At 36.6% G+C, this 24,726-nt stretch overlaps 2 protein-coding genes across 4 annotated transcripts in view; one reads left to right on the top strand and one right to left on the bottom strand.

Annotated features, from left to right (window-relative positions):
• prss12 (serine protease 12) overlaps positions 1-2,073 on the top strand; it is a 34,707-nt gene extending 32,634 nt beyond the window's left edge. The window contains exon 13 of the mRNA XM_038274646.1: positions 799-2,073. Coding sequence (XP_038130574.1) covers positions 799-1,121 — 323 coding nt within the window. The 3' untranslated portion in view covers positions 1,122-2,073. The remainder of the gene's footprint in view (positions 1-798) is intronic.
• Positions 2,074-4,149: 2,076 nt separating this feature from the next.
• The window catches only part of ndst3 (N-deacetylase/N-sulfotransferase (heparan glucosaminyl) 3), a 79,645-nt gene continuing 59,068 nt past the window's right edge, over positions 4,150-24,726 (bottom strand). For 2 of the 3 annotated variants that reach the window (XM_038274643.1, XM_038274644.1), the window contains 9 exons: positions 20,841-21,023; positions 20,296-20,392; positions 18,007-18,130; positions 17,330-17,504; positions 15,621-15,791; positions 15,297-15,406; positions 8,024-8,126; positions 6,457-6,567; positions 4,150-5,254 (listed from right to left, as the gene is read on the bottom strand). In XM_038274643.1, coding sequence (XP_038130571.1) covers positions 5,225-5,254; positions 6,457-6,567; positions 8,024-8,126; positions 15,297-15,406; positions 15,621-15,791; positions 17,330-17,504; positions 18,007-18,130; positions 20,296-20,392; positions 20,841-21,023 — 1,104 coding nt within the window. In that variant the 3' untranslated portion in view covers positions 4,150-5,224. Of the gene's footprint in view, positions 5,260-6,456; positions 6,568-8,023; positions 8,127-15,296; positions 15,407-15,620; positions 15,792-17,329; positions 17,505-18,006; positions 18,131-20,295; positions 20,393-20,840; positions 21,024-24,726 lie in introns of all 3 variants that reach the window. The other variant, XM_038274645.1, reaches the window with a different exon arrangement.

Here is a 24,726-nt window from a genome sequence, read left to right on the forward strand (position 1 = left end):
GTTTTTTTTTATAGATGTGTGAGTTGATGACCAGACAGACTGCCCTCTCTGTGCTCACAGAGTGAATTTTTTAACTCATATTTCAACAGGTATCAGCTGAAAATATAGTAGATTGATGCAAGTTCTAGTTTTTTCTAGTTTAGCATCTGCAGTGCTGCATTGGATTTAGTAATTATTAAGTAGTTATTGCTTTTACTTTTGGGAAACCTGTACATTCTCTAGCAGTGGCCCACATATATGGTTTGATTATTTTTCAGTATTATTAACATGTGTTTATAAATAATTGGTGTAACAATAACCCCTTGCTCCACACTAACTAGCATAAGAATGTATATAAAATGTTGTCTGAAAATAATTTAAGTTCTACTTTAAAGATTTAAAAGTTTTAAGAAAATTTTATTAGAAATCCCAACTTCCTGTTCATACGGGAGATGATGTTGGGGGAGATGATGTTGCTTGCTGTAGTTCTAATTCACTTGGCAAAACAGGCCAAATAATATTTTCCTTTATTTAATGCATTCAAAAACCTAAGGAAAAAAGTAGTTTATAGCAATACACCTGCCACTTGTTCAAAAATACAAATTTCCTTCTGGGTACAAAGTGATTCAGTTTTTGCTAATCTCTGTCAGCAACTTTTTGCATTAACACAAGCTGAAAAAGTAATCAACATTTGTAGCAGTAGAAAACTATTCATATGTTTGGGACGATAATTCTACTGAGGCATTTGAGCTAATATTACCCTTTAAACCCAAATCTCCATCAAAACTCAAAAACATTTCTATCTTTTCCTTTTCACAGGACGTTCCTACTCAAAGACCTTGCAGCAGGCCCCCCTGTCTCTTCTCCCCCGCCGTCACTGCCAGCAGTATTATCACAGCGCCTTCACAAGCCGCATGCTCTGTGCCGGGACCGTCCAGTCAGAGAGGCGTGTGGACAGTTGCCGGGGTGACAGCGGAGGCCCGTTGGTGTGCGAGCGCCCAGGAGGGGGCTGGGTGGTTTACGGGGTCACGTCTTGGGGTCATGCCTGCAGGACTCAACAGTCCCCTGGTGTTTACACCAAAGTCTCCGCCTTCAACTCGTGGATCCGCAAAGTAACTGGACGTGATAAGAAAATGCGATGAGGCTGGCAAACTGAAAGCAGTGACCTCTCAGGACTCGATCGGTCAGATAGAAAAAAAAGGCAGCAATACATTTCACTTACGACAATCTGCTGTCATGGTAACACATATCGCCTATGAAAAACACGTAAGGAATATTTTCAGATGAAAAGTGTTAGAGCACAAAGCAGAAGTTTACTCACACTCATCAATACATCACAACTGAATATCTCAGTGTTAACAGTATCATTGTTTTTATTTAAATTGTGTTTTGTGTGCAAACTTTTATTGTGACCTTATATTGTAATCTTTAAATTTTAATTTTTTATGGACCAAACATGTAGTGGACTGACTATGGATGAATTTATAAAACTGCACTACGATCACCTATTTTATAATTCAACCGAATGATACTCAGTGAAATATGCTCAGAAGCCTCATTTCAGTCTTGTTTTATTTCTCAGATGTGTCTTAATTTTGTGCAAGACTCTTATGTCATGTCTTATTGTTTCCTTGCAGTGATAAACAGTTTACTTTGTTGTGAGTCATGTTTACTCAGAAAGACAGTGTTTCCCTATAAAAGCACTAAACAGTTTTTCCAATTGTTTTCCTCTTGGCAGCCAGACGTAGTCCTTGTGTTGTAATTACCAGTGTTTAACACGCTTCTATTAAAGAAAGGCATAATTTCAGTATGCCCCTTTTTAATGTTAACTTTATATACTGTTGTTGTTTCACAGAAACATTTTCCCATAAAGAAAACATTTGTAATTAGTTCAAATCTGTGGTGCCTTTTTAATCAAACCCAAGATATTTAAAGTAAAGGTATTGTTTTTATATCCGTTCCTTCTAAGTCATTTTCAGTTCACATTTGGTGTGTTCAAAAATAAAAAGATATGCCTCTCTTCTCTGTTATAAACTATTCTAGGTTCTTTTTCCCATATATGTTATTTGAAACATTAAAACTCTTGAAACCCAACATTCCTCGTGGGTAAAATGTGTTGTCAGCGAAGATTTGTTTTGTAAATAAGGAGCCATAATGGGTTTCTTTACACCCCTGCTGATGCGGTTTTAAGTTTCCTTTTAGAGTATTTGTTAGTCACAGATCTAGCAATTGACAGGTACCTGCAGGGACAACATTTTTTAGGGATTTTTATGACAGCAGAGTGACGCGAAGAGACAGTTTACACACACGTACACACCCAGAGCCGGTAGAGTCATAAAATGTGTTGACAAGAATAACCGGTTGTGTCTTTTAACATGCAAATGTGAACATAAGCCAACTATATACCAGTAACTCTATAGCTGCACTAAAATGTTAAATTTCCCAAAGATATTGTATCCAACACTGAGATTTTATTTATTCGAATCTTTGTTAAATGTTATGTTAATAGTGCAGAATGCAAGTGGAATATATTCCCATAGCTTAAAACCTCACCAAGTTAAATTAAGTTAAATTTAAGTTAAATATAACAGGACCTAGGAGCCTATGCAGAGTAGAGATTATGAGTTTTTATACATGTTACACTTCTCTCTACTGTCTGAGCCTGGGAGACAAATATGGTTGTGGAGAGTTATTAGACACTTGATCTTTTGTTAATTTTGTTTTTCAGATATATCTTTTTGCAACAAGTTATATATAAAAAAAAACGAGTGGAGTTTTCACATTTTTTCATGACTTCAATTAGTGGAACCAATTTAAATGTAGCTCTCAAAGTCTGCCCCCATGTGGCCCATATATAACATTACAACAATCCAAAAAAGATACAATATTCTGTCTGTTTTGTAAAATAAATAAATAAAAAAGCTTAGTTTAATGTTTGTGTTTTACAGGTTAGAGTGATATGTATTTACCGTATATGATTTAAATCATAAAATATCCCTTGTAATCATGTATTGCCTTCAATTCATTTTAATCCCAAAACTTCTCCTGCTGTAATTCTTTTGTAAAACCTTTCTAAATTCTCATAGATCAAAAAGATAAAACAATGACCCCTTATTGCACATTGAATAATTATTTTCCTATTGCATAAGCTGCTAAAGACCAAGATATGCCTTATGACAAGAGACGATCGAAAATGATGTACCTCTTTGTGTAACTAATGTAATTTAACATACTTTATGATGTTTAGACTTTATAATTTAGACATGAATCTAAATCAAAAGTTGCTTTCACGAAGTGATAGTTTGAGTTTACGTATTCCGTTTTTTAATTTTTTTATATTCTTTACAATGCAGTAAGGGGTACAATGCATTTTTTAAAATCAAGATATAATTGGTAGGGCCCCAACATGAATCTGATAGAAACTCTATAATGGGAAGAAAAAAGATTAGGGAGAAGGCAGGGAAGTTTGTCAAAGGTCAAAGACTTGAGACTCAAAGTGGTGGGGACATGGCGAAATCTGGTCAGCATATAAAAGGTTTTCACTGGTTTAAAAGCAAAAATAATTTTCACATTAAGAACGGAGGAGGGTGTCATTTTTAGAATGTAATCTTTTATGGAAATAAAAGTAAATTATTGAAAAGACAAAAACTGATACTTGATTAGCATTGTGTATTATCTAAAAAATTATCTTATTTCAAACTAGAAACAATCTTCCTGGTTAGTGTGCACTCAGTGATTAAATAAGAAAGTATAAGTATCACCTAAAGTATAGATAAAATATAGAATAAAACATATTGGACAAAATCTATTCATGGATTGGTAATATTGTCCCTTTTCAGCTCATAATTATATGCTAACTTGCAGTGGTCAGGTGAAAAAAAAATCCAGACATAAACCCTTACAGCTTATGATTGTAACAAAATATTTAGAAAGGGTGTAGATATTTTGGTATGTAAGTTTTGCATCTATTGTCAGACAGTAATTAGCCTGCTGCGTGTCTCTGTTTTGGTTTTGGAATCAACAGGTGAATAAACCAGCAGAATAGAGTCCTAGAACGCACATGTAACCCTATATATGAAATAAAATTGTTCATCCTTAAACATTTTAACAAACATGACCTTACAAATGGGACTTGTGTGTACTGATCAAAACACCACAAACACTTTATGGTGACAGTCATATCCATCATTTTATTTCAAGTTTGGTTTTGTATTTGACATTTAGGTTTGTTTGCATTCAAATTGAGGCTAAACATACTGTAGGTCACTCATTTTAAAAGGGAAAAAGGGTTTTGACCTAAATGAGACACTGGTAAAACATATCCCGATTAGAGTTACTGCATTAACATAAAAAAAATCCTAAATTTAAAGTTTTTATCTCATAATTCAGACTAGTTTTGGTCATATCTTTGCAGTTCTTAGAACTGAAATCAAACTCTAATACACGGAAACAGCAGTGAATTATGCTGTTGGTTACAGTTACTTATTTCCAGTCCAAACCTTTTGACGTAAAAGTGTCATGTGACAAACTGCAGGGTAAACAATGCCACCAGATCTGCTTCAAACCTGTTTTGCTAAAAAGAAGATTTACAATACAAAGGAAGAAGTAACAGCCTGTCACTCACCCTGAGTCCAACTCCTCTTGGCTTTTTTTATTCTTTCAACATACAATTAAAATGTAAATAAAACAAAGAATAGGTGAAAGTAAACATTAAAAGGTTTCTATTGTTTTGTCTTAGGGGAAACATAGAATAGAACTCAGTACAAAGAAATCTCTGAATCCCACACAGCTGACCAGCGCTGCTCTGGTAACATAACTTAAGAATAAATCAAATAAAAAAGAAAGAGTTAAAGTAACTGCAGGTTTGCATGAGAGTCCATTCAGAACAGGCCTAATCCTCAAAGTGTCCTGAAGCTCTATCTGTCATTATAAACTGGCGTTTAGTTTTAGTCCCAGTTTCTATAGAGCTGCATCCATCCATCCATCCATCCATCCATCCATCCATCCATCCATCCATCCATCCATCCATCCATCCATCCATCCATCCATCCATCCATCCATCCATCCATCCATCCATGTGATGATTCTTCATCCCATCAGTCCTCCTGCTCCATCCAGCAGCACCGCAGCTCCCTGGTGAAACAAGTCCTTGGCTTCACCTCAGCGTGCACCAAAAGGCCTCAGACAGCACTCATAAGAAGGGCAGGAGCTCCTGGTCGCTTCTCTACTGCTCATATCTTGACCTTTACCGCTGGCTCATGGACTGAAATGTTATCTAACCTTCAGAAAGGGGTGAAACAAAGGAGGTGTTGGAGAGAGGGAGACAGAGAAAAGGGAGAAAAAAATGAAATGAAGGACTTTAATCACAAAATTATATATTTTTTAATACTAGAGAGTGAAATTTCACCTGGGATTTGCATAGAAACGTGTGTGAAAAGCATAAATGCACATGGACATGAATTTTAGTAGAAACATTTCCATACAAGTACTTTAAAAGACTAAATAAGGAAAACAAAGAAGGCACAAACGTGAAAGAGCATGAAAGTAGATTGAGTTTTGAACTGTATTTTATTTTAATGATTTTAGGGAACTCCTTCTGAGGTGTAAACTGAATCGTATTCTCATTAGATTGTGATCCATATCTAATGACCATAGGTAAGGCTTTGGAAAGGGATAAGACAACTGGTAAATAGATCAGACACTTGGAGATCAACAGGGAAGTTTTATCAGGTGGAGGGAAACTCAAAAGTACAACTACTGCACCACATTACCATGGTGTGGTGTCTGGCATCTGATAAGAAACACAAGATTTCAAACTACAAAAAAGTCTAAAAATGAAAAAAACAAAACAAAAAAAACATTCAAGCTTAAAACTGGAAACAAGGGAGTCTAATACAAAACCAAACCGCAAAAACAAAACAGATACATGTGCAAGTTTTCCGCAAGTCTTCGTAAAAATCCCCATCTATCCCCATATTTACTGAATTTTATATCTTTAGGGCAATTTACTATTTTTGATCACTTGAATAGCCCTTACAAATTGATTTAAAAACAAAATTTGAAAATGTTATTTTCAAAGTATTTCACTGAATTCCCTATAAAGGGTGGTCAGATGAGCACAAGGGTGGAAACAACTGGATTAATTATGATTAATCAACTACTGAAATAATTGTCAACTAATTTAGTGATTGATTAATCGTTAACTGGAATATAAGGAGTCAAACATACTTTTAGCTGACAGAGCGACCCACTTAGAGCAGTAATTATACCTAAATTGTAAAAAAAATAAGATAATAAACCTTTTAATTCATCCAGATACTCTATCAAGAGCTTCTTGAATGGAAAAGTTTTAATTTCACCTGATTTAATTCGGTTAAAAGTATTCTTTAAGGAACCTTTTGCCAGGCAAAAAAAATCAGATAAAAATCCACAGGTTAATCAAAATGCAAAATGAGCCCTAATGGGCACAGTGCTGACCTTCTGCAGTTCTTCTCTCAACCATGATGGAAGCGGCTGTCCGAGCCGATGCAGCAGCTTTGACAACTCCACATTGTGCTCCCTGTAATACCTGGAGAGATATGCACGTGCCTGCAGAGAGGAAGAGAAGGAGAGGAAAAATACACCATATAGTATGAAAAGGCAAGATTACAGTTATTGAAGAAAAGCTTACAAATCTGAGCTATTAATATTTTAATTCATGGTTCTTATTCAAAGGGTACTGCATATGGATCAGTTTTTTCCAATATTCTGTTTTTAATATTTTATCAAATATGCTTATTCAGATTTAGAAGCCTTAATAACACAAGATTAATCTAAATCATTCCACAGCAGTTCTGACGCTTACAGTCGATATACTGCTAAAGGTAAAACTATGAGTTTTTCCTCTACCAGCTAGAAAAGCCATGATAGTGCCACTTCCATGTTTCACCATGGGGACAGAGCAAGCAGGGTGATGAAGAGAAATAGTTTCCAGTGAAAAGTTTGTCTCACCTTAGCTGCTGATCGTAGTCAAATTTATCTGTTTAATAATCTCTTTAACAGGCTGTTTCTTTCGATGAGAAGCCATATTTACAGTTTTGCCCTACTCTTGCAGTTTTTTAAAGGTTGAAATCTTGAAAAATTGTTTAACAACCAATCCTGCTTTAAAATGTACAAGATTGTATCTGACATGTCTGCTGCTTCCCGTTTGTTCACTAATGTTTTTTAACAAACAGCTGAGGTCTTCAAAAGACAGCAATTATAATTAGATTAAATTCATGGTAACTAATTATATGTCGAAGTAATAATGTCATCAGGTTGCATCAGAGAGCAGGAAGAAGAGGGGTAAAAAGGCTTTATTTGATTATATTTTGTAAAACCTTGAATCCTCTTCCTTCCAACTCAGAATTATTAACGTGCCACTTTATGTTGGTGTGCCACATAAAACCCTGATAGTACACAAGCACATCATGAAAAAGCTCAGGGGCTGTTAATACTTGTGCAAGGCCCTGTATTTATTTTCCTCTCTTGTCTCTCTGCCCTGCTGTTCACTCTATTGCCTCTCCTTGGCCTCTCCTTGTGTCTCCTCGGTTGAGGCTCAAATAATTTGTAATTACAGGTGACCAGAAGGCATGGCCGTGAGCCATGCGTGAGCACATGTGCGGAGACAGAATGTAACCACTGTATGTGAGAGCGAATGTGTGATTCATCTTCTGCAGCCGTTCTGTGGAGTCATAAGGGAGGACAAAGATTTATGGATTTAGATTTTCTGCCTCTATCTTTTATCTCCCTTTATCCCAATCTCCCTTGCTCTCTTTTTCACTGGGGTTTTTATTAAGTCCTCCTAATTAGGTTTAAAGCGTCTGGCTGGATCTGATGGGGTTACAGAGGCCACCTCTGCTTTGAGTCCTTTGGGATATTTTGCTACTATGACAGAGAGAAATGTGGGTTGTCACTACCAGTAAAGAAAACTTGCTCTATTACTTTTTTACCCATCCCTTCACATCAAAATACATTTCATCCCTAAGCAAAAACATTTATTTTCATGAATAAGAAACTAAATTACCTCTGGTTCCATGGGGGGGTACTTCCTTCCCTTACTTTTTCCCAAACATTTTGTCTTTCCTCCCTCTAGTAGTTGGCACCAGAAGCCCTTTTGAGGGTCAAAGCTGAGAGAAGGAGAAAGAAGAAAAGAGGTAAGTTTCACTGGGAGTGATGAAGTGAATGGTTTCTTTCAGCTGTTATTGCTATGAAATACAAATTTTATAAGTTTAATGTCATGGAAATGTTCTAGCAGAGAACATAAAAAAGGATATGTCTTGGATATTATTAAGCTCATGAACAATCAATAACATTAAGAGCACAATGAACAACAGGCAGCACAGTATGCTTGTCATCTCCGGACGAATGCATAATGGGTACAATTAGTCCACTTTCAATTTCAAGGAACCCCACAGTGGCTTGAAAAATAAGTCATACAGGACTTGGTTGGTTTGGTATTTTATGAATAAAATTTGAAAAACAGAGTGCATTTTTTTAAATTCTGAAAATCAAATTTAACAACATTGTAAAACCTCTTAAAGGAGAACAAATATGAATATAATGCAATTAATATACATTACATAGAAGGTAAAGGTATAAAACTATAATTATAACTAATGAGGCACACTATGGATGGATGGATGGATGGATGGATAGAAGGAAGGAAGGAAGGAAGGAAGGAAGGAAGGAAGGAAGGAAGGAAGGAAGGAAGGAAGGAAGGAAGGAAGGAAGGAAGGAAGGAAGGAAGGAAGGAAGGAAGAAGGAAGGAAGGAAGGACGCTAATAAAAACTGGGTATTAATGCTAATAAAAACCGGGTATTAATACATAAAATTGAAAAAAGGCATACGGCTGAACATTTTACTACTTTTTTATGGGGTACGATGAATTCTATGGATATAATATAATATGTAAAAAAAATGACACTCACACCAAGAAAAAGATAATAGGAATTAAAGTGCTGGATAAAGCCATATTAAAAAAAAAGTCATTGCATTATAAACAGCATTTAGTAAGGAATTTGTAAAAATGGCTTTTAAGCAGGTGAAACATGTTATAACAGGTTAGAGAAGAGCAATGTTTATTTCACATCTGCAGCCCACCTAAACATTGCACAGGTTTGAGGCAAGATAAATCCACAGAGACCCAACATACTGAACATCTACATCATTTTCTTTATCCCCATCCTCACTATTGAATGTTGATTTGTTATTATTATTATTTTTTTTCTCATCAGTGTGCATTCTCATTTCATCTTGCTTAACATATATGCTAAGGCTGGTGGGTTTAAACGATGCATTAAATATTTCTTGGTCTACATATATTTTTGGATTAATAAAGCAAGACAAAGGCTAAGTGGTCTGGTTCAGTCACAAAAGACAAAGGAGATTAAAAATGGCCTGGAGTGTTAGGGATCTGTCAGACGGCTGCTGTGTCAAAAAAGAAATGACAGGACAAAAGATTAGGCTTTGTCTAACTCCATCTTCAGACAAAACACAAACACACACACGTACACACACAGAGCCTTCATTATTCCATCAGATTCTCCTATTTGTATGCGTGTGGGATTGTGATTGAAGACAGAGCCATTCTTTCTCCCGGTCCAAGCCACAAATTCAGGATGTCACTGTCTAAAAGTTTGAGGTTTTGCAGGCTGATTGCATTCTGATGAGTGGTGCTTGAGAAATAAACTGCTTCCTAGTCATCCAGAGCATAAAAGACAGATGTTTTATCATGTCATCACAGACCATGATGAGGACACATATATACTGTACAACAGCTATTAAAGAGGCTGAATTTTATTATCAGGGATGCTTCTCTTAAAGGCGAAAAAATCTCCCAAACTATTAGGGATTTTAGGTTGTAATACTTGTACAGGGTTGCTGTATCGGTTGCAGTGTTTTTTATGATCTGTTTAGTCTTTCGCATTGAAACAGTCCAGACAGCTGAGGTTTTTGTCTTGTGTCATCTCAGCTGTAACTAAGAGGAGCAGGCAGAGGATATCGTACAAGCAGTTTGTACTCTAAGTGGCAGATGCATGAAATTATTAGGTCTAGGCATTGCTAATTGTTCCAAGTCAAAGAGGGTTATCTTGTGCTGAAACTATTTTTTTTTACCTTCATTATATATGCCATTATGTGGAAACCCTTGTTAAGAGAAATTATTTAAAATTACTTAAATATTAAAAGAAAAATCTTTTCTTTACCTTAAAGGGGTCATAGAATGATTATATAGGGTATTTGGCGCTGGTCTTTAAGGCCTCTGAATAGAGTGTGTAACATTGGTTGGGCTGAAAATGGCATATTTACTGTGCCCTAATGCAAGCCTGGTTAAAAGCCCTAGAATAAAACGACAGGTTTTCTTCCTTTTACGGTATGCTCATGAATATTTAGATGAGCTGTGCGCTGATTGGCTGGTTTACAATGAGCAAAGCTGCTGGGCAAAGATACATCATAGCAACAAGCACTCACTCACTGAAACATCAAATTGTTGATATGGTAGGATGACCAGACGTCATCTTTTTCCCGGACATGTCTTACTTTTCATACCTAAAAAAATGTCCAGGGAGAATTTCAAAATCTTACAGGGTTTCGTCGACTACACGCTCTCACATGCATTAAAAAAATACCCCCTCACATAGTCTAAAATCCAGGATAATTTATCCGACTCGCAGGAATCCGTGAAAAGCTATCTATATCAAGGAGACTCCCAGAACTTCATAACAACTGACCTCATGACCCCCTTTAAAACCTGCACTCTGTTCATGTGGATTCTGTTGTGGGGAAAAAGCTGTAATTTTTGGGAACAGCAGCATCATCATCATCTTTGTAAAAAACAGGATAAAAACAAAGTAACATTGTGCCACTGCCATTATAAAATACTGTAAAATGATGAACCTGATCTTGATTAAAGTGAGGTCTGTCTCATATTCATGCAAATAATTTTCAAGTCATAAAAACAGTGTAAACTGTTAATTCTTTCAATATCTGAATTAATCCGTTAAAATATCACATCTCACAAAAACTTATGGGACCCAAGAGGGTTAATTAAAATCAGAATAAATACATTTTCTTACTTTTGAATTCATTGTTTTTTTCAACATAAAAAAACAAAGAGTAGACTGATAAAAAAAATAAATGCAAATTACTTGCTTCTTCTCCTCTGAAATTCTGAAGGATGAAGATAAATAACCAAAAAAATGTAATAACTTATAAACCTCCACTAAACCAATTACTCTATATTAGAAATGTCAGTGCTCCTTATGCAGTCCTACATTAGGCTGCATGTTTTGTTTAGCATTAATAAGCTTTATACAGCAAACACAGTCAGTGCAGGAAAATCTAGTGTGAGAACATCAACAAAGTTTTAATGTAGTATTGTTTCTTCCTTTATAGAATCTTCTAGAGATGCAAGATGAAACATTTTATAAAACACACAAGTAAACATGATCCTTTCTTTTATGTATTTATTTTATCTTTAATATTTCTGACTAAAATAATTACACTTTAAATTTGGTATTAATCAGTCTAAAAGACAGAATTTTGCAGGGAAAAGGAGCAAACTGGAGGAAACTGTGGCGGAGCAAAGGCAATTGCTAGTTGGTGCCTATGTTGGAGGTAGGATGATGAAACAGTCCTAGTGCTAAATTGAAATGGCTTTTTTAAAGCTACCTACAAACCTCTTAAGAGCATTCCCAAGTCATCCTTTGTAAATATTATTTTCTCTATCTTTCATTTTGATTAAAAAAGCCCATCTCTGCTGCATGCTACGCTAAAATAGAGGTCAATTTACGATACTTTCTCATCTACAATTTCAGTACCTAATAATACAATGTCAATTTACATGAGACAACATTTGAAGAATTTATGGATGAAGATACAGATTTCTGGATTGGCGCCCGGCTCCCAAAATCCTCACCGGTCTGAACAAGACCATGTCTTATTCCATACACCGTTAAATTAAAAAAAAAAGCTTTTCTGATTATATGTAGCAGCATGTGAAAAAGTGACACAACTAACACAAAGCAACTTTATTTGTTTTATTAATTAGAAAAATGTTACTTATCTGATATTTTGTAAGACAATGTATAAAATCTTTTTTAATCTTGTTTAGAGAAAAATATGTTATAAGTACGGAAAAAAATAGATGATGATTTTAAATCCAGAGGTTTGCAAAAATGTGAAGATTTTTATTGTAATTTCTATAGGAATTAGGGGTGGAACGGTTCACAAAATCCACGGTTCGGTTCGGTTCACGGTTTCGTGGTCACGGTTTTCGGTTCGGTATATGTTTATTATTACACCGGAAAAAAAAAAAAATTAATAAAAATTATAAAAATGTATGAAAAAAATTTTTTAATGAAAAAATCCCCAAAAAATTAATGAATTGTAAGTATTTTTAATGATTCGCGGAAACCATGGATCCTTTCCGCATGTTTTGCTGCTTTGAATTTAATCATCTTGCACATGCCCTCTACGATCTCCAAGGAACTCAGAGCGGAGCGGACGGGAGCCACAGCGGAGGCTGTAGGCTTTGCTTTGTGGAGGCGGTCTGGAGCGCAGCGGGGCGGAGCGCTGACGGAGTATGAGGGATTTCGGGGTTAGCATGACATTTTGGTCATGTTGCTGTTAGCATAAACAAAACGTGTTGCACAATGCTTGCACACTTTTGCACTTTTATCCACAATTTTCTTTCCGCTGTCATCGTAGGTCACTCTAAATGCAAAGTGGTCCCATACAGCAGACCTATAAAGTGCTGCTGGTGCGTCTTCCAACTCCTGTTCTTTCCCACCCGCCATACCCACACAATTCTCCACAACAACTGATTTTTTCTGCTACACCCGGCTACGCTGCTTCGCTTCTTCTTCTTCTTGTTTACTCCTGGTGGTTGGCTTTGGTCGCAGTACCGCCACCTTCTGCTCTGGAGTGTACATGCTTCGCCTATGAGAAAATGGAGCAGCGCATGAACCGAACACAACACACGTGAACCGAGACAGTCGAACCGAACGGTTCGGACGGTTTTCATAAACCGTTCCATCCCTAATAGGAATAATCTTTTATATAAGATATTCATTACATTTTTTCTTATATATTATGTTATATAATTAAAATGGGCAAATAATATAAGAAAGTGTTTATCAAGTTCTCACGTTTTGTGATGTTAAAAAAATGTACTTCAATTTACTTATCACTGATCAACATATAGAGCTTTTGTTTGGTCTGTAACATAGCTTTGTTATATAAGTTTAACAGGTGTGAGAACATTTGTCTGGCACTGTATGGTTAAGAATCTATCCTTGACAGATAAGAAGCACGGTAAGTGGAGATTCAAGCAAACATTAATGAATCCTGTGGAAAAAGCTTGTCTTAAAGACCAAACAGTTAATCAATACAAGAATGAGGTTACTGCGGTATAAATGGCTGATGAGAACCAATATTACACCACTCAGGCTGAACCGCTGCTCCCATGAGTATTTCAGTATTGTACTAAATGTTTAGAGGAAAGAAACTCTGTGAGCAAAAACAGTTTCTCAAACTATATCGTATATTGTAGGAGTAAGAGTACCCTGCATGCCAGTGGTTTATATCAAGGTTCTTCAACTCCAGTCCTCAAGACATGTCTCTGCTAAACCAAACCTAAATCAAATTATCATGTTATTAGCAGGACTTCAGAGAACTTGAGCAATCTGAATCATGCAAATCACAAACTTCTTTCCATGACAGGACTTAGACACAGCCCACTTCACAGAGATTTATTTTTTTCAGTGTGAATTGTGCTTGACACATGCAAATGTATGCATCGTCATATGTTTTGGTTTTATAACGGAGAGCTTAAGCCACTCACTAATGTTGGTGTAAATTATTTTTTTTGTAGTTCTTTTCCAGAAGGCTGTAGTCCCAAGTAGACAGGCATCACCTATGTGTGTTCCTACCCAGGATGTGGTCCAGAACCCTGAAGGCTGTCCGGATTCAACATCCAGAATTTCTTTTCTCTCACCCGGCAGTGTTCTAACTGTTGACCCCATCAAAGATATAGGAAGAGGAGATTGAACAGGAGCTAGAAGCTACAATTTGCACAATTTGTATGGATGGCTTGAGTGCATACTGAGAAGAGAATTTATCCTTTTGATTCCAGAAGATTAATTAGTTATTCGAGGAATGGAATTCTTTGAGGAAGTAAAGACATCTAAAGGCTCAGGACACTAGACCCCTGCTATACATCATAAAAGTGCTCCTCATCATGTTGGATTCCTGCAGGCCTGTCCTTGAGGACTAGAAAATAGAGACGTGCCGATCCATTTTTTATGATCCAATCCGATATCGATACTTGGGCTGAGTGTATTGGCTGATATATCCGATCTGATACTACTGTTGAATTAATCAACTGTATACCATGCCATGAGAATAAAAGCATCATGCTTGAGATAAACATAGTTAAAAAAGGTAACAAATTAACACAGAAAAAAATCATTCTAGATTGCTGTGTGTGCACTGCGCAATGACATAATCAGTGTTACAAACATAAAATTCGAGTCACTCACTGTAATTGTATTGCTGTGTATGATATCAATGAAAATAGAAATGACCGGATCAGAATGCTGGGTCTGCGTCTTTCATCCAATATCCAATCCAGCTATTTAGTAACTATCAGAGCCGATATCTGATCCCATACTCGGATCTGTGCTTCTCTACAAATTATTGCTGGGGCTAGAAAGACCATATACTATTTTTGCTTTATATAACACCAAAAATATGAATACCAATACCGGCAATTGACACAGTAAAACTATAAACCTTAGTGTATTATATTGGAATTTTATAAAATTGACTAACAGAAAGAAGGAATTTATATCAAACATAGATTAAACTTACTTTTTCATGCTGAAAAAAATCACATTCATTTTCATAATCATTGCAGTATATAAAAAAATAAACAGAAATTGAAGGGGTGTGAACATTTTTGCATTATTTTGGGGGTATACAACAGTTATTATGGATGTGTTCGACCCTTTGGTGGGATGGGTTTAATGTTTTTTTTTTAAAGAAACTAAATCTATCCTAATAATGCTTATTTTTGCTTGTTTGTTTTTTTTTACTCCAGGTTAGCATTCAGTTTTCCTATGTTGCTGTTGTTTTTGATAAAAAGTGACTCCTTAAGGTCTTGCTGAGGATCTGGACCAAAGTGCCGACCAGCAGATGTCAGGCTTCCCACAGATACTGGATTTTACAGATCTTGTTAATCAATTCATGCAAAGCAGCACTTGTAAATGACAGGCAAGCATACAGTGTCAGGCACTCACGTAAGAGTCTGGGAGTAGTTAAAGTGAGGAGTGACGCCCAGGAACTTCTGCACTTCATCCATCACTGCTGCAGGGTCGCTTCTAAGCTGATGGCCATCAATGATCATCACCTGAAAACAAACACAACCATTCAGGGGTAGAGGGCATTATCAGCTGGTATTAGCAATGCTATCGCATCAGTGTAACAGGACAATCCTGCAGTGTTACAGATCATTGAAGGCTATCGGTATAGTTTACATTTAACAAAAAAAAGTATTTACTCTGAAATCTGTTTAGAATTATGATATCAGAGTATCTGTAGCTTTTATTAGTCTTTGTGGATACCTGGTTAGCGGGATAGTACATCAGCCACCTCTCTAGGTGTGTAGCATACAAGCCGGGGATGAGACAGCGACTCTGCAGGGATCGCAGCTCTGCAGGCGCTCCCTTTCTCGCACTGATGACCTCATAAAAGGTGAACTGCAGGGCTGCTCGATCCTCATGAGCTCTTTGATGCTGAGGAAGGATGCACAACAACAAAAAAAAGGTTTATATATGTGTATATTTGAGGAAAACAGTTAAACTGACTAATACTGACATTAATTTTTGATTTATCAAACGTCTATGCATGACAGCTTTAGCAGTTTATGATGGATGGGTATGCAAGTATAACTTTTAACTAAATAACTCAGAATTACTATTGGCTTAACGTCACTTTGCGTAATAACATTATGTAAACAGACACAGAGGCATTTCACAAGAATAAGTGGAGACCTTTTGTAATGAACTATCTTTGAAGCATTCATGTGTTTTGACATTTCAGTCATAATCTTTACTGTGGCATGTTTGGGTTTGATGTAATAGAAGCTAAGTGGTGGGTAATAATGTCATGAAAACAAGTTGTAAAAAGTATGGGAATTTGCATTCTGCCACACTGAGAAATATTTTAAATGTTTCTTCAAACACAGCTTAAAGTCTTTTGTGGGTATGTTTCCAACAGTTTTGCACATCTGAAGGGAGATATTTTTTCCAAGCGGGTCTTTAAAAGACTTTAATCACTCAGGTTTGTTACACATTTTTTTTTTATTATCTCCCAATATCCAGCCATACCCGTCTTCGCATCAGCTCTTTCCTCTTTTGGCTGAAAAATGAGGACTGACAGAAAACAATGCTCCGAACCCTTACTCTTATCATCGGACTGATCGTTTTAGTATGAAACAGTTAGTTTCCAGCAGTCACTCGTCCTTTTTTTTTTTTCCTTTTATGTAGGCCAGAGAGGTTAATTTTAGTCTGATCTAACAAGATGCCCTTTGCTGTGTTCCCACATGACTTCTAGCAAACTTCTGACCTGCTATTTTCTGGCATTCATTTAAAAGGGTCAATCTTTTTGCCACTTCTCTGTAACAGCAGAGACTGACAGTTGTCCTATTGATAGATCCTTTAACCTGAGTTGTGGATCTCTGCAGCTCCTTCAGAGTAGCCATGGCCTCTTCGCTGCTCCTCTGATTAATGCTCCTCTTGTCCAACTAGTTAGTTTAGTTGGATAGCACTGTCTAAATAGGTTTTTAAGTGTGCCTCAATCTTTCTATATTTTAATGATGGATTAAACAGCGCTCTCTAGGATGTTCAAAGCTTGGGATATAGTTAAAATTGGGCATGAATTACTTATATTTTCTTTTTAGGCCACTAAAATAGTAATGAACAGCACCAAGAGGTGATAAAGGACTTTCATTTTGATTACCTTTTAAGAAATACTCAAACATATGAGAGAGAAATGACCGATTTGCATTAAGTCCAATGTTTAGGATGATTAATATCCTGCAGGTGACAAAGTTCAGATTTGTATTATTTAAAATAAACTATTAAATCAAGTATAACTTTTCTTTTACCTCATATTTTTCTCTTGTTTTTTTCTAACTCTATAACAAAATATATCAATGGAGCACAGTGATGTTTGTCGCAATCTGATAAGGGGTTTGAATATTTTTGCCAGGCACTGTACATGTGCTATCGCAGGCATGGACTTATTCTGTGCATGTGCAGAGAGTTTTCACCTGATACCAGCTGTAGGCCCTGTCAGACGGGTTGATGAGCAGCGTGAGGATCTTGGCCTTGGGCAGCAGGGCAGAAGCTCGCCGTGGGGTCTCCTCTGAGGGAAAGTAGTTGGCGCTCTTCTCAAACATGAAATCCGTGCTAACATTGGAGGGCACTGGGAAAAACTCCATGTACCTGAGGCAAAATAAACATGATTTTAAGATGCACACCACACTCACAGACATATACAATTATGAAAAACGCGGTGAGTCAAAGCAATGCGTGGAAGCGGTGTTTCAAATAATTTCAAAGTCAAATGCGGTCTGGAAAGTCAAGACAAACTGTTTATCTGCCTTAAAGGAGTCTAATGATGTGGTTCAAGCCATTTTATGATGAGGAAGTATTTCTGGAGAATGCAACAGCTGTGTCTGTCAGCTAAGTAACCTGTTTATTGGTCATTTAAGGCCGACATATGCCTGTTGCCTTGCACTACAAGATTAAAACCTCATTCTGAAGACATTATAGAGCTATTTTGAACCGTGTTACTGAATCCTGTATAGACAAGGGAATGGCAATAAAAACCTCACGAAATGAACAAAGGGGGTTTGTTATCTTTTGTTTAACCTTAGGCACTTGCTAATAAAAGACAGAAATGAAAAAGATAAAGATGTGTTTGGTGTTGTTCGTGGGCGCTTACCAGTCAATTCCTTTGTGGTAGTTGTTGGTGTTAAAGAACTGGACCTCCTCGTATGTCTTCGGACTGGGAAAGTTACTGGAGATGGAGGGATGCATGAGGAGGAAGAGATAAAGTGCTGTCGTTCCTGGAAGAAAGGTCATAATTCATAACTGGCTCATTAGTTTACCTCAGCAGATGGTTGGGTTGTGTGTGTAAGACAATGTGCATCTTTGTTATTCTGCTTGGCCATTTGAGGGATTCCGGTTTCGGGTTATTGTCAGGGTTCGAGCATAGAATGCGTTGACTGAAAAACAATGGAAGTCAATGGGAGCCCTCAATGCATACAGCAAGACAAGACTGTGTGTGTGCGTGTGTAAGACCTACCGTCCACTGATCCACACTGGATGATTTTTTTGTTATCACTTTTCCTACATTAATATGTTGCTGAGAATCCATAGAGGGAGTGTATGTGTCTCTGCATAAAGCTCATAGTCCTTTCCTTCCAAATGATTTAGAAGCATTTGACACCAATCAGCAGAGGGGGAAATGTTCCTGCCCTCTGTCTCACCCTATGCAGTTCTTTGCTTCACCTGGTACCCCTCTGATAAAATGGGGATTTATAGTAATCTAATTGCTGGGTTGCTAATGTCGCTGCAATGACCTGTCCTTCCATTTGGAAGATTATCACAAGGTAATTGCTGTTTATACCTCACCTCTTCACTTCTCACACAGAACAAAAACATCCTATTTAATTTCTAGAAATAACATAGAGGCATTATGCTTCGGAAACAATTTCATGCATACAGGGTGAAAGAAATGCTCCATTAAAATGCATTCTTATAATCTCTCTAGTGTCTTTTCCTTTAGCCAACTGTTTGTGCCAGTTATATTAATTATGGTTCAGATCAATTCCAGCTGTTTAGGGCCATAGATCCATTGTTCCCTATAAATCATTTTCGCTAAAAAAAGACAGAAAATCGGATTCATAAAATTGAAGCGCAGATGTACACAAACTTCTGCTGTGCTAAAATATTTGTCCCCTTAGAAATTTCTTAAATTCATCATCTGCTTTGTCACAGTACATTTTTTCCATAGGCGAAACATATGTCAATCTGAATAAATACAAACAGCTATTTCCTAAAGATTGTTGAACTTACTAGGGAAAATCCTTTACAAATCCCTGCCTACTTCAAGGTAAAAGATCCCAAAAAGCAACACATTATGTCGGAATCCAAATAAATAGTATGACTGGCCTCACTCAGTCTGTAATGTGGTCTCACATAGGTCTGTTTTACAGCTTTGAGACTTGGTGAACCACAATGAAAACCTATATACAAATAGAAGAAACATGGAACAGATGTACACCTTCACAGAAGTGGCCAACAACTCATCCAGGAGGCTCTGAAGCAACATCTTATGCAATACAGACCTCACTTAAGGTCATTGTTTATAGATCAACAATAAGAGCCATAGTGGGCAAAAATGTCATCCACGGGAGAGCTTCCTGTCCACCAACAATAAAAAAAAGCCATCACCAACTGCAAAAATACAACTACAAAATTGTGATGTTCTTCAAAACATTAAGGAAAGTATTCTATGGACTAGAGTGACAGACTAAAACCACAAATACCTCAAATCCCACCTCTGTGGTAAAACATTTATAACTTTTAGAAAAAAAAGATCAATATTATATTCCCTCACACCTATTTTGGTACTTCTGGCCTTTTTTTAGCAGTGATTAGTTGGGTAAAATATAGAGGAAGAAACAGAGAAGAAAGTATGGTAATCACACCCAAGATGGCACACCTATGCTCAAAGTTTTCTGATATTTACAAAAAATTTTATGCAAATTACCAGACCTTCTAACTCTTATTTAATGTACTTAAAGTAAACATATGTAAAGAAAATAAATTAAACTTATAAATGTTTAACACTCCAAACCTTTTAATTTCACCCCTTATAGAAAGGGTACTTAAAAGGGGACCAGGGGATGTGGGTCAAAGCCCCCTTTCCTGTTTTGTAATTTGCATCCTGAATTTGCTGATGTTTTATATAAGTTACTCTATTTCAGTCTCTTTGATGGATTCAAAGAGAAAGGAGAGACATATACATTGGTACCTCTGTGTGTCTATAGCAGAAAGATTGTGGGTGGAAGAAAAGAGGCAGGAGCCTCCTCCTTTGTCTCCTTCTGATAGAGGTAAAGGAGCATGGGGGATTACATGAAAAGGCTCTGTTGCAGACACCTGTGCACACAGGAAAAGCCTCTGTCTTACATGTGCATGTTTGAATGTAAGCATATCTTCATCTTACCTGTTTTCTGTGGGCCCACCACCATGAATTTAGGCAACCTGTCGCATGTTTTCTCTTTAGACCAGATGTCTTTGTGTCGTTTGTCATCACATGGATTCTACAAAAAGCACAGAAACTGAGTGATTAGAGGCTGAGCACATAAAAAACACACATGCCAGGAAACCAACCTCAGTGAGAGGCAACTACATAGAACAGAAGAATAAACAATCTCCTGAGCCATTTTTGGCTTTGAACACACCATAAATCCATGTAAGCCGTAAATACCACCTCAAACATTACCACAAAGGAGCCATAATACAGTAACAGATTTCAAACTTTTGTTTTCAGCAATAAACTCAATAGATCTCTAAATTAAAAAAAAGACAATAAACAACTATACGTACAACATCTATTCTTAATTTCCTTCTTGGTCCTTATACACCAGAATACTGCATGACATTTTGGCAAATTTATAGTAAAAGCATCCCTGTTTTAGTGAGAAAAACAAACCCAGAACAGAAACAGAAAGCACAGGCCCATACATGCATGTACCCATGCAAACACACCTGCCAGAGCGGGTTCCTTTGTTCAGGAAAAAGCTGAAAGTACTTGTGTGCAAGCTGGAGAGGTGGGAGGGTGTGGAGCTTCAGGTTAGTCCAAGAGCGAAGGAAGGTGGCCAGGTGGACGAACGTGTAGAGACCCAGTCGATCATTGCCATAATTAGAGAGGTGGGTCATGAATATGCTGATCTGGAGTGAAATAAAACACATAAATGTGATGAAGGAATTGTTTAAACCTTTCAGATCAGAGTTTGTTAAGTTCATATGATTATATGCCAAGCATTATATTCCATATCTGACTCTCAGTTTAACTGCTACACGAACAAAGACAACTGTAGGTTAATAAAACTCTAGGATGGCTTTCATTGTAATGCTAGGTGGTTCCTAATTGCAAGATAAGTGTCCCAACTATCGAAAGCAATACATTTAGAACAATATAAAGGAGATTTATAAAAACTCAAATTGAGTTTTTATAAATTGTAAAAAAAACTGTGGTCTATCTGTTATTCATCAACTGCTTTAATAATTTATTACATTTTTTTAAAGTCTTTATCATATTACAACATCTACTTAAGGCAGATTTGGCAACTGTATTCTTACCATAAAGCCGTACTAAGTAATGTTACAGACCCACTCCCCCTATAGGACCTTTTGAAAATAACACCGTTGTAAAAACTGACAGCTTTCTGTCAGCTGCTCAGCAACTCACAGCTGTAGCTCTTACTCTTAAGTAGCTAGAAGACGCAGATTAAGACGAGTGTCTAAAAAAAAAAAAAAAATAAAATAAAAAAAAAAAAAAAAATATATATATATATATATATATATATATATATAATTTTACATCATTTATTTTAAACTAGTATAAAGCACCCTTTTTTCGCAAAAAAAACAAACAAATTTTAATAAAAGGCTGTCTTGAGTAAACCTATTTTAAATTGTTCTCATAAGGTTATTAAGCCTCTCCATGTTTTATAGCTACATGCTTAAAATCAACCACACAAAGGTCAGAGCAGTCACATTAACAGAGATTAGCAGGTTCGTACTTATTCTGTAAGTCCGACAACGTCTCCAGGTCTTCATCAGTTTTCATTCTTGTTTTTTTTCTTTTTGGTTTGAGGACCAGAACCATTAGGGGGAGATGAGACCTCTGAATTAAGTAAGGAGCTAGAAATTGGACTTTGTTCAATAATTTTATAATCTGCATTGTTAATTCTTTGAGGCATTATATTGATTGAACCTATGTTCTCAAGCACCGAAACCCAGTCACAGAGAAAGTGGTCGAAATGATGCTGTCTTTAAAATAACCAATTACAAACAGTAGTGTGTAAAAATGTTAGGAAGAACTACCTTTAATTGGGATTACATTTGTCATTGCAGAAAGAGTTAGTGACCAAAAGAGGAAAATCTTAGAGGTATAGAGGACGATCTTATATCGATCTTTTATTTCCGGATGGATCATCTAAATAAGTGGTCCTCCTAATTATCAATCATTCTGGTAATATGTTTACGTAAGGCCGTCCTACATGCTCTTCCCATTAGCTATCTTTTTCTGCGCATGCTCACTTTCAGGTGTATATGTGTGGTGAGCTACGGTTTCAGACAGTCATGAAGCTCACCGCCTGTTCTTTGAAAATGGCCGTCGTAAAAGTGTGTACGAAGTGTATGAGAAGAAAAGAAAGGTATCAGAAGAGGCAGATATATCCCAGAATGCTTTGAGTGGAGAGCTTTTCTCGGAAAACATTATGGGATTTGTTGTCACAGCGGCCTGCTATTGCAATAGGCTGCCGCTACCCGGCACAGGTGACTAATAAAGAAGATGGCGCAGGACGCAGGATGGTGCAGTGGACCAAGTGATCAACTGTCCGAACAGTAAGTTGACTGCGTTCACCATTAAGTCCCCACTATTTACATTGCAAAAAATGGAAATCTAAATTTGTCTTTTTTTTTTTTTTTAAATAAGTGCATTTTTTCTTGAATTAAGGAGATAAGTGAGACACTTTGCCAATGGAACAAGATAAGATACATTTAAAATAAGAAAAAACAATTGCATTTTTTTTATTTCAAGTCAATAATATCTAATTATCTTATTTTAAGAGGAAAAATACTTATTCCATTGGCAAATTTCATTTTATTTACCTACTGAAATTAAGGGTAAATACACTTAATTTAAGAAATTTCTACTTATTTCTAGATTGTTTTTGTAGTGTAGGTTTTTTAGGGGTTTAGGGATTTGGGCAAATGTTCTAACACAGTAAGCTTAATTGAGCTATGAGAACAGTGACTTTTAAACAGATGGTGCACAAGGAGAAATGGTCTTGTGCATGCTCTTACATCCGCATTTTTTTTAAGTGCAGAGGTTAGGTTTTTTATAAAATTCAAGAAAAACCTCCACAAAACCTTTAAGTTTCACACCCAGAAGATTGGCATCCTTGATTACAGTTAAGGGAAATACTACAGTGGCGATGTCTGTAACAGCTCTCTTATCTTTAAAGAACTGTATATACAAACCATCCAAACTGCTACCTTCAAATCCAATTCCGAACATTAACCACTACAGCCTCATTGGAAGAAAAACTGACTACTTATAAAAGTATGTGAGCTCAGTCATTGGGGTCCAGAACAGTTCTCCTATCCAAACAGCATCAATAGCTCCATTTCAGTTGCTCTGGCTGGGGGAGATTTTAATATTAAGTTACAGCACAGCATAAGCAGTTTCAAGTGGAAAAAAACGAAAAGGTAAAAGATATGATAAAGATAATGAGACTGATGGATTCAGCGCTCCTGGTAGATAAAGCTGAGGAGGCAGCACAATACTCCTCAGAGGCATTGGGAGATGGGAGAGATGCGGATACAAGCGGGACAGTGTGTCACAGTGTGTTTGCAGTGGTTAATGTGTGTGAGGAGGAAGGAGACACTCAGAGCGAGCAGAGGAGCGATGGTGTGTCGGTTCGGGCTATCTGTCCACGCCTCAGTGCTTTTATAGGCTGATCAAAGAGACAAGCACAGATAGCTCTTACAAACATACGCACATCCACACAGACTTACACTGGGACCATACTCCTGATTTTGTTCACAGAGTTATGGAAACATCTTAGATAAAATGCTAACATCAGCCATTAAGATATGAATTATTTGTTAGATCTAATGATGGTGTCTGTATACGCTTGAGTTATTCGGTGTCAGTTTTTAATGTTCTTCAATTTAAAAGTGAGCCCAGCCCACACCCACACACACAAGCCACCCCTTCTTATGTTTCATTTAATTTGGCTTAACCCTTGGAATGGAATCTAGAATGTATATTTTTAATGGATTTGACAAAGTGGTAAATTCTAATTAGTTCCATCGAAACGACACAAATATTTCACTTTCTCTCTTTGTAAAACAAATCTGATCCAACATTGAGTTTAACAGCATCCTCCATGATATTAACCTACATTGCCTGGACATGACACCAGATGGAAGAATAACAGAGAAACAGACTAAATCTCAATCAGACATACATCTGGATCTATAATAAACAGAAAAGGTACTTTATTTCTACAATTTATGAAAAAAAAAAACATCAAAAGGTTTTTAAATTGGGGTTTATACATCATAGCTAATGTAAACAAAAAATCAGTATCTAAGAATATTAGAATAAAATGTATTTTAATACAGAAATTGGAGAAGGTATGTAATATTATGGCAGGTTGACAATCAATGGAGGTTGAACAAAATGTACAAGCCCCAGATATAACTGCAGGTTATTGTAAGAAATTCAGCAGGTGTGGAATAAAGCTGAAGAGATTGCTTTAAACACCGCCAAACACAGTATACAGTGTATCTGGTATATGGACATAACTTTTGCATTCCGTATGTTAAGCTAGGGGAAAAAAAGGAATGGACTGTTGCC

The sequence above is a fragment of the Cyprinodon tularosa genome, unplaced genomic scaffold (genome assembly GCF_016077235.1).
Source record: "Cyprinodon tularosa strain WSP-4 unplaced genomic scaffold, ASM1607723v1 ctg923, whole genome shotgun sequence".
NCBI lineage: Eukaryota > Metazoa > Chordata > Actinopteri > Cyprinodontiformes > Cyprinodontidae > Cyprinodon > Cyprinodon tularosa.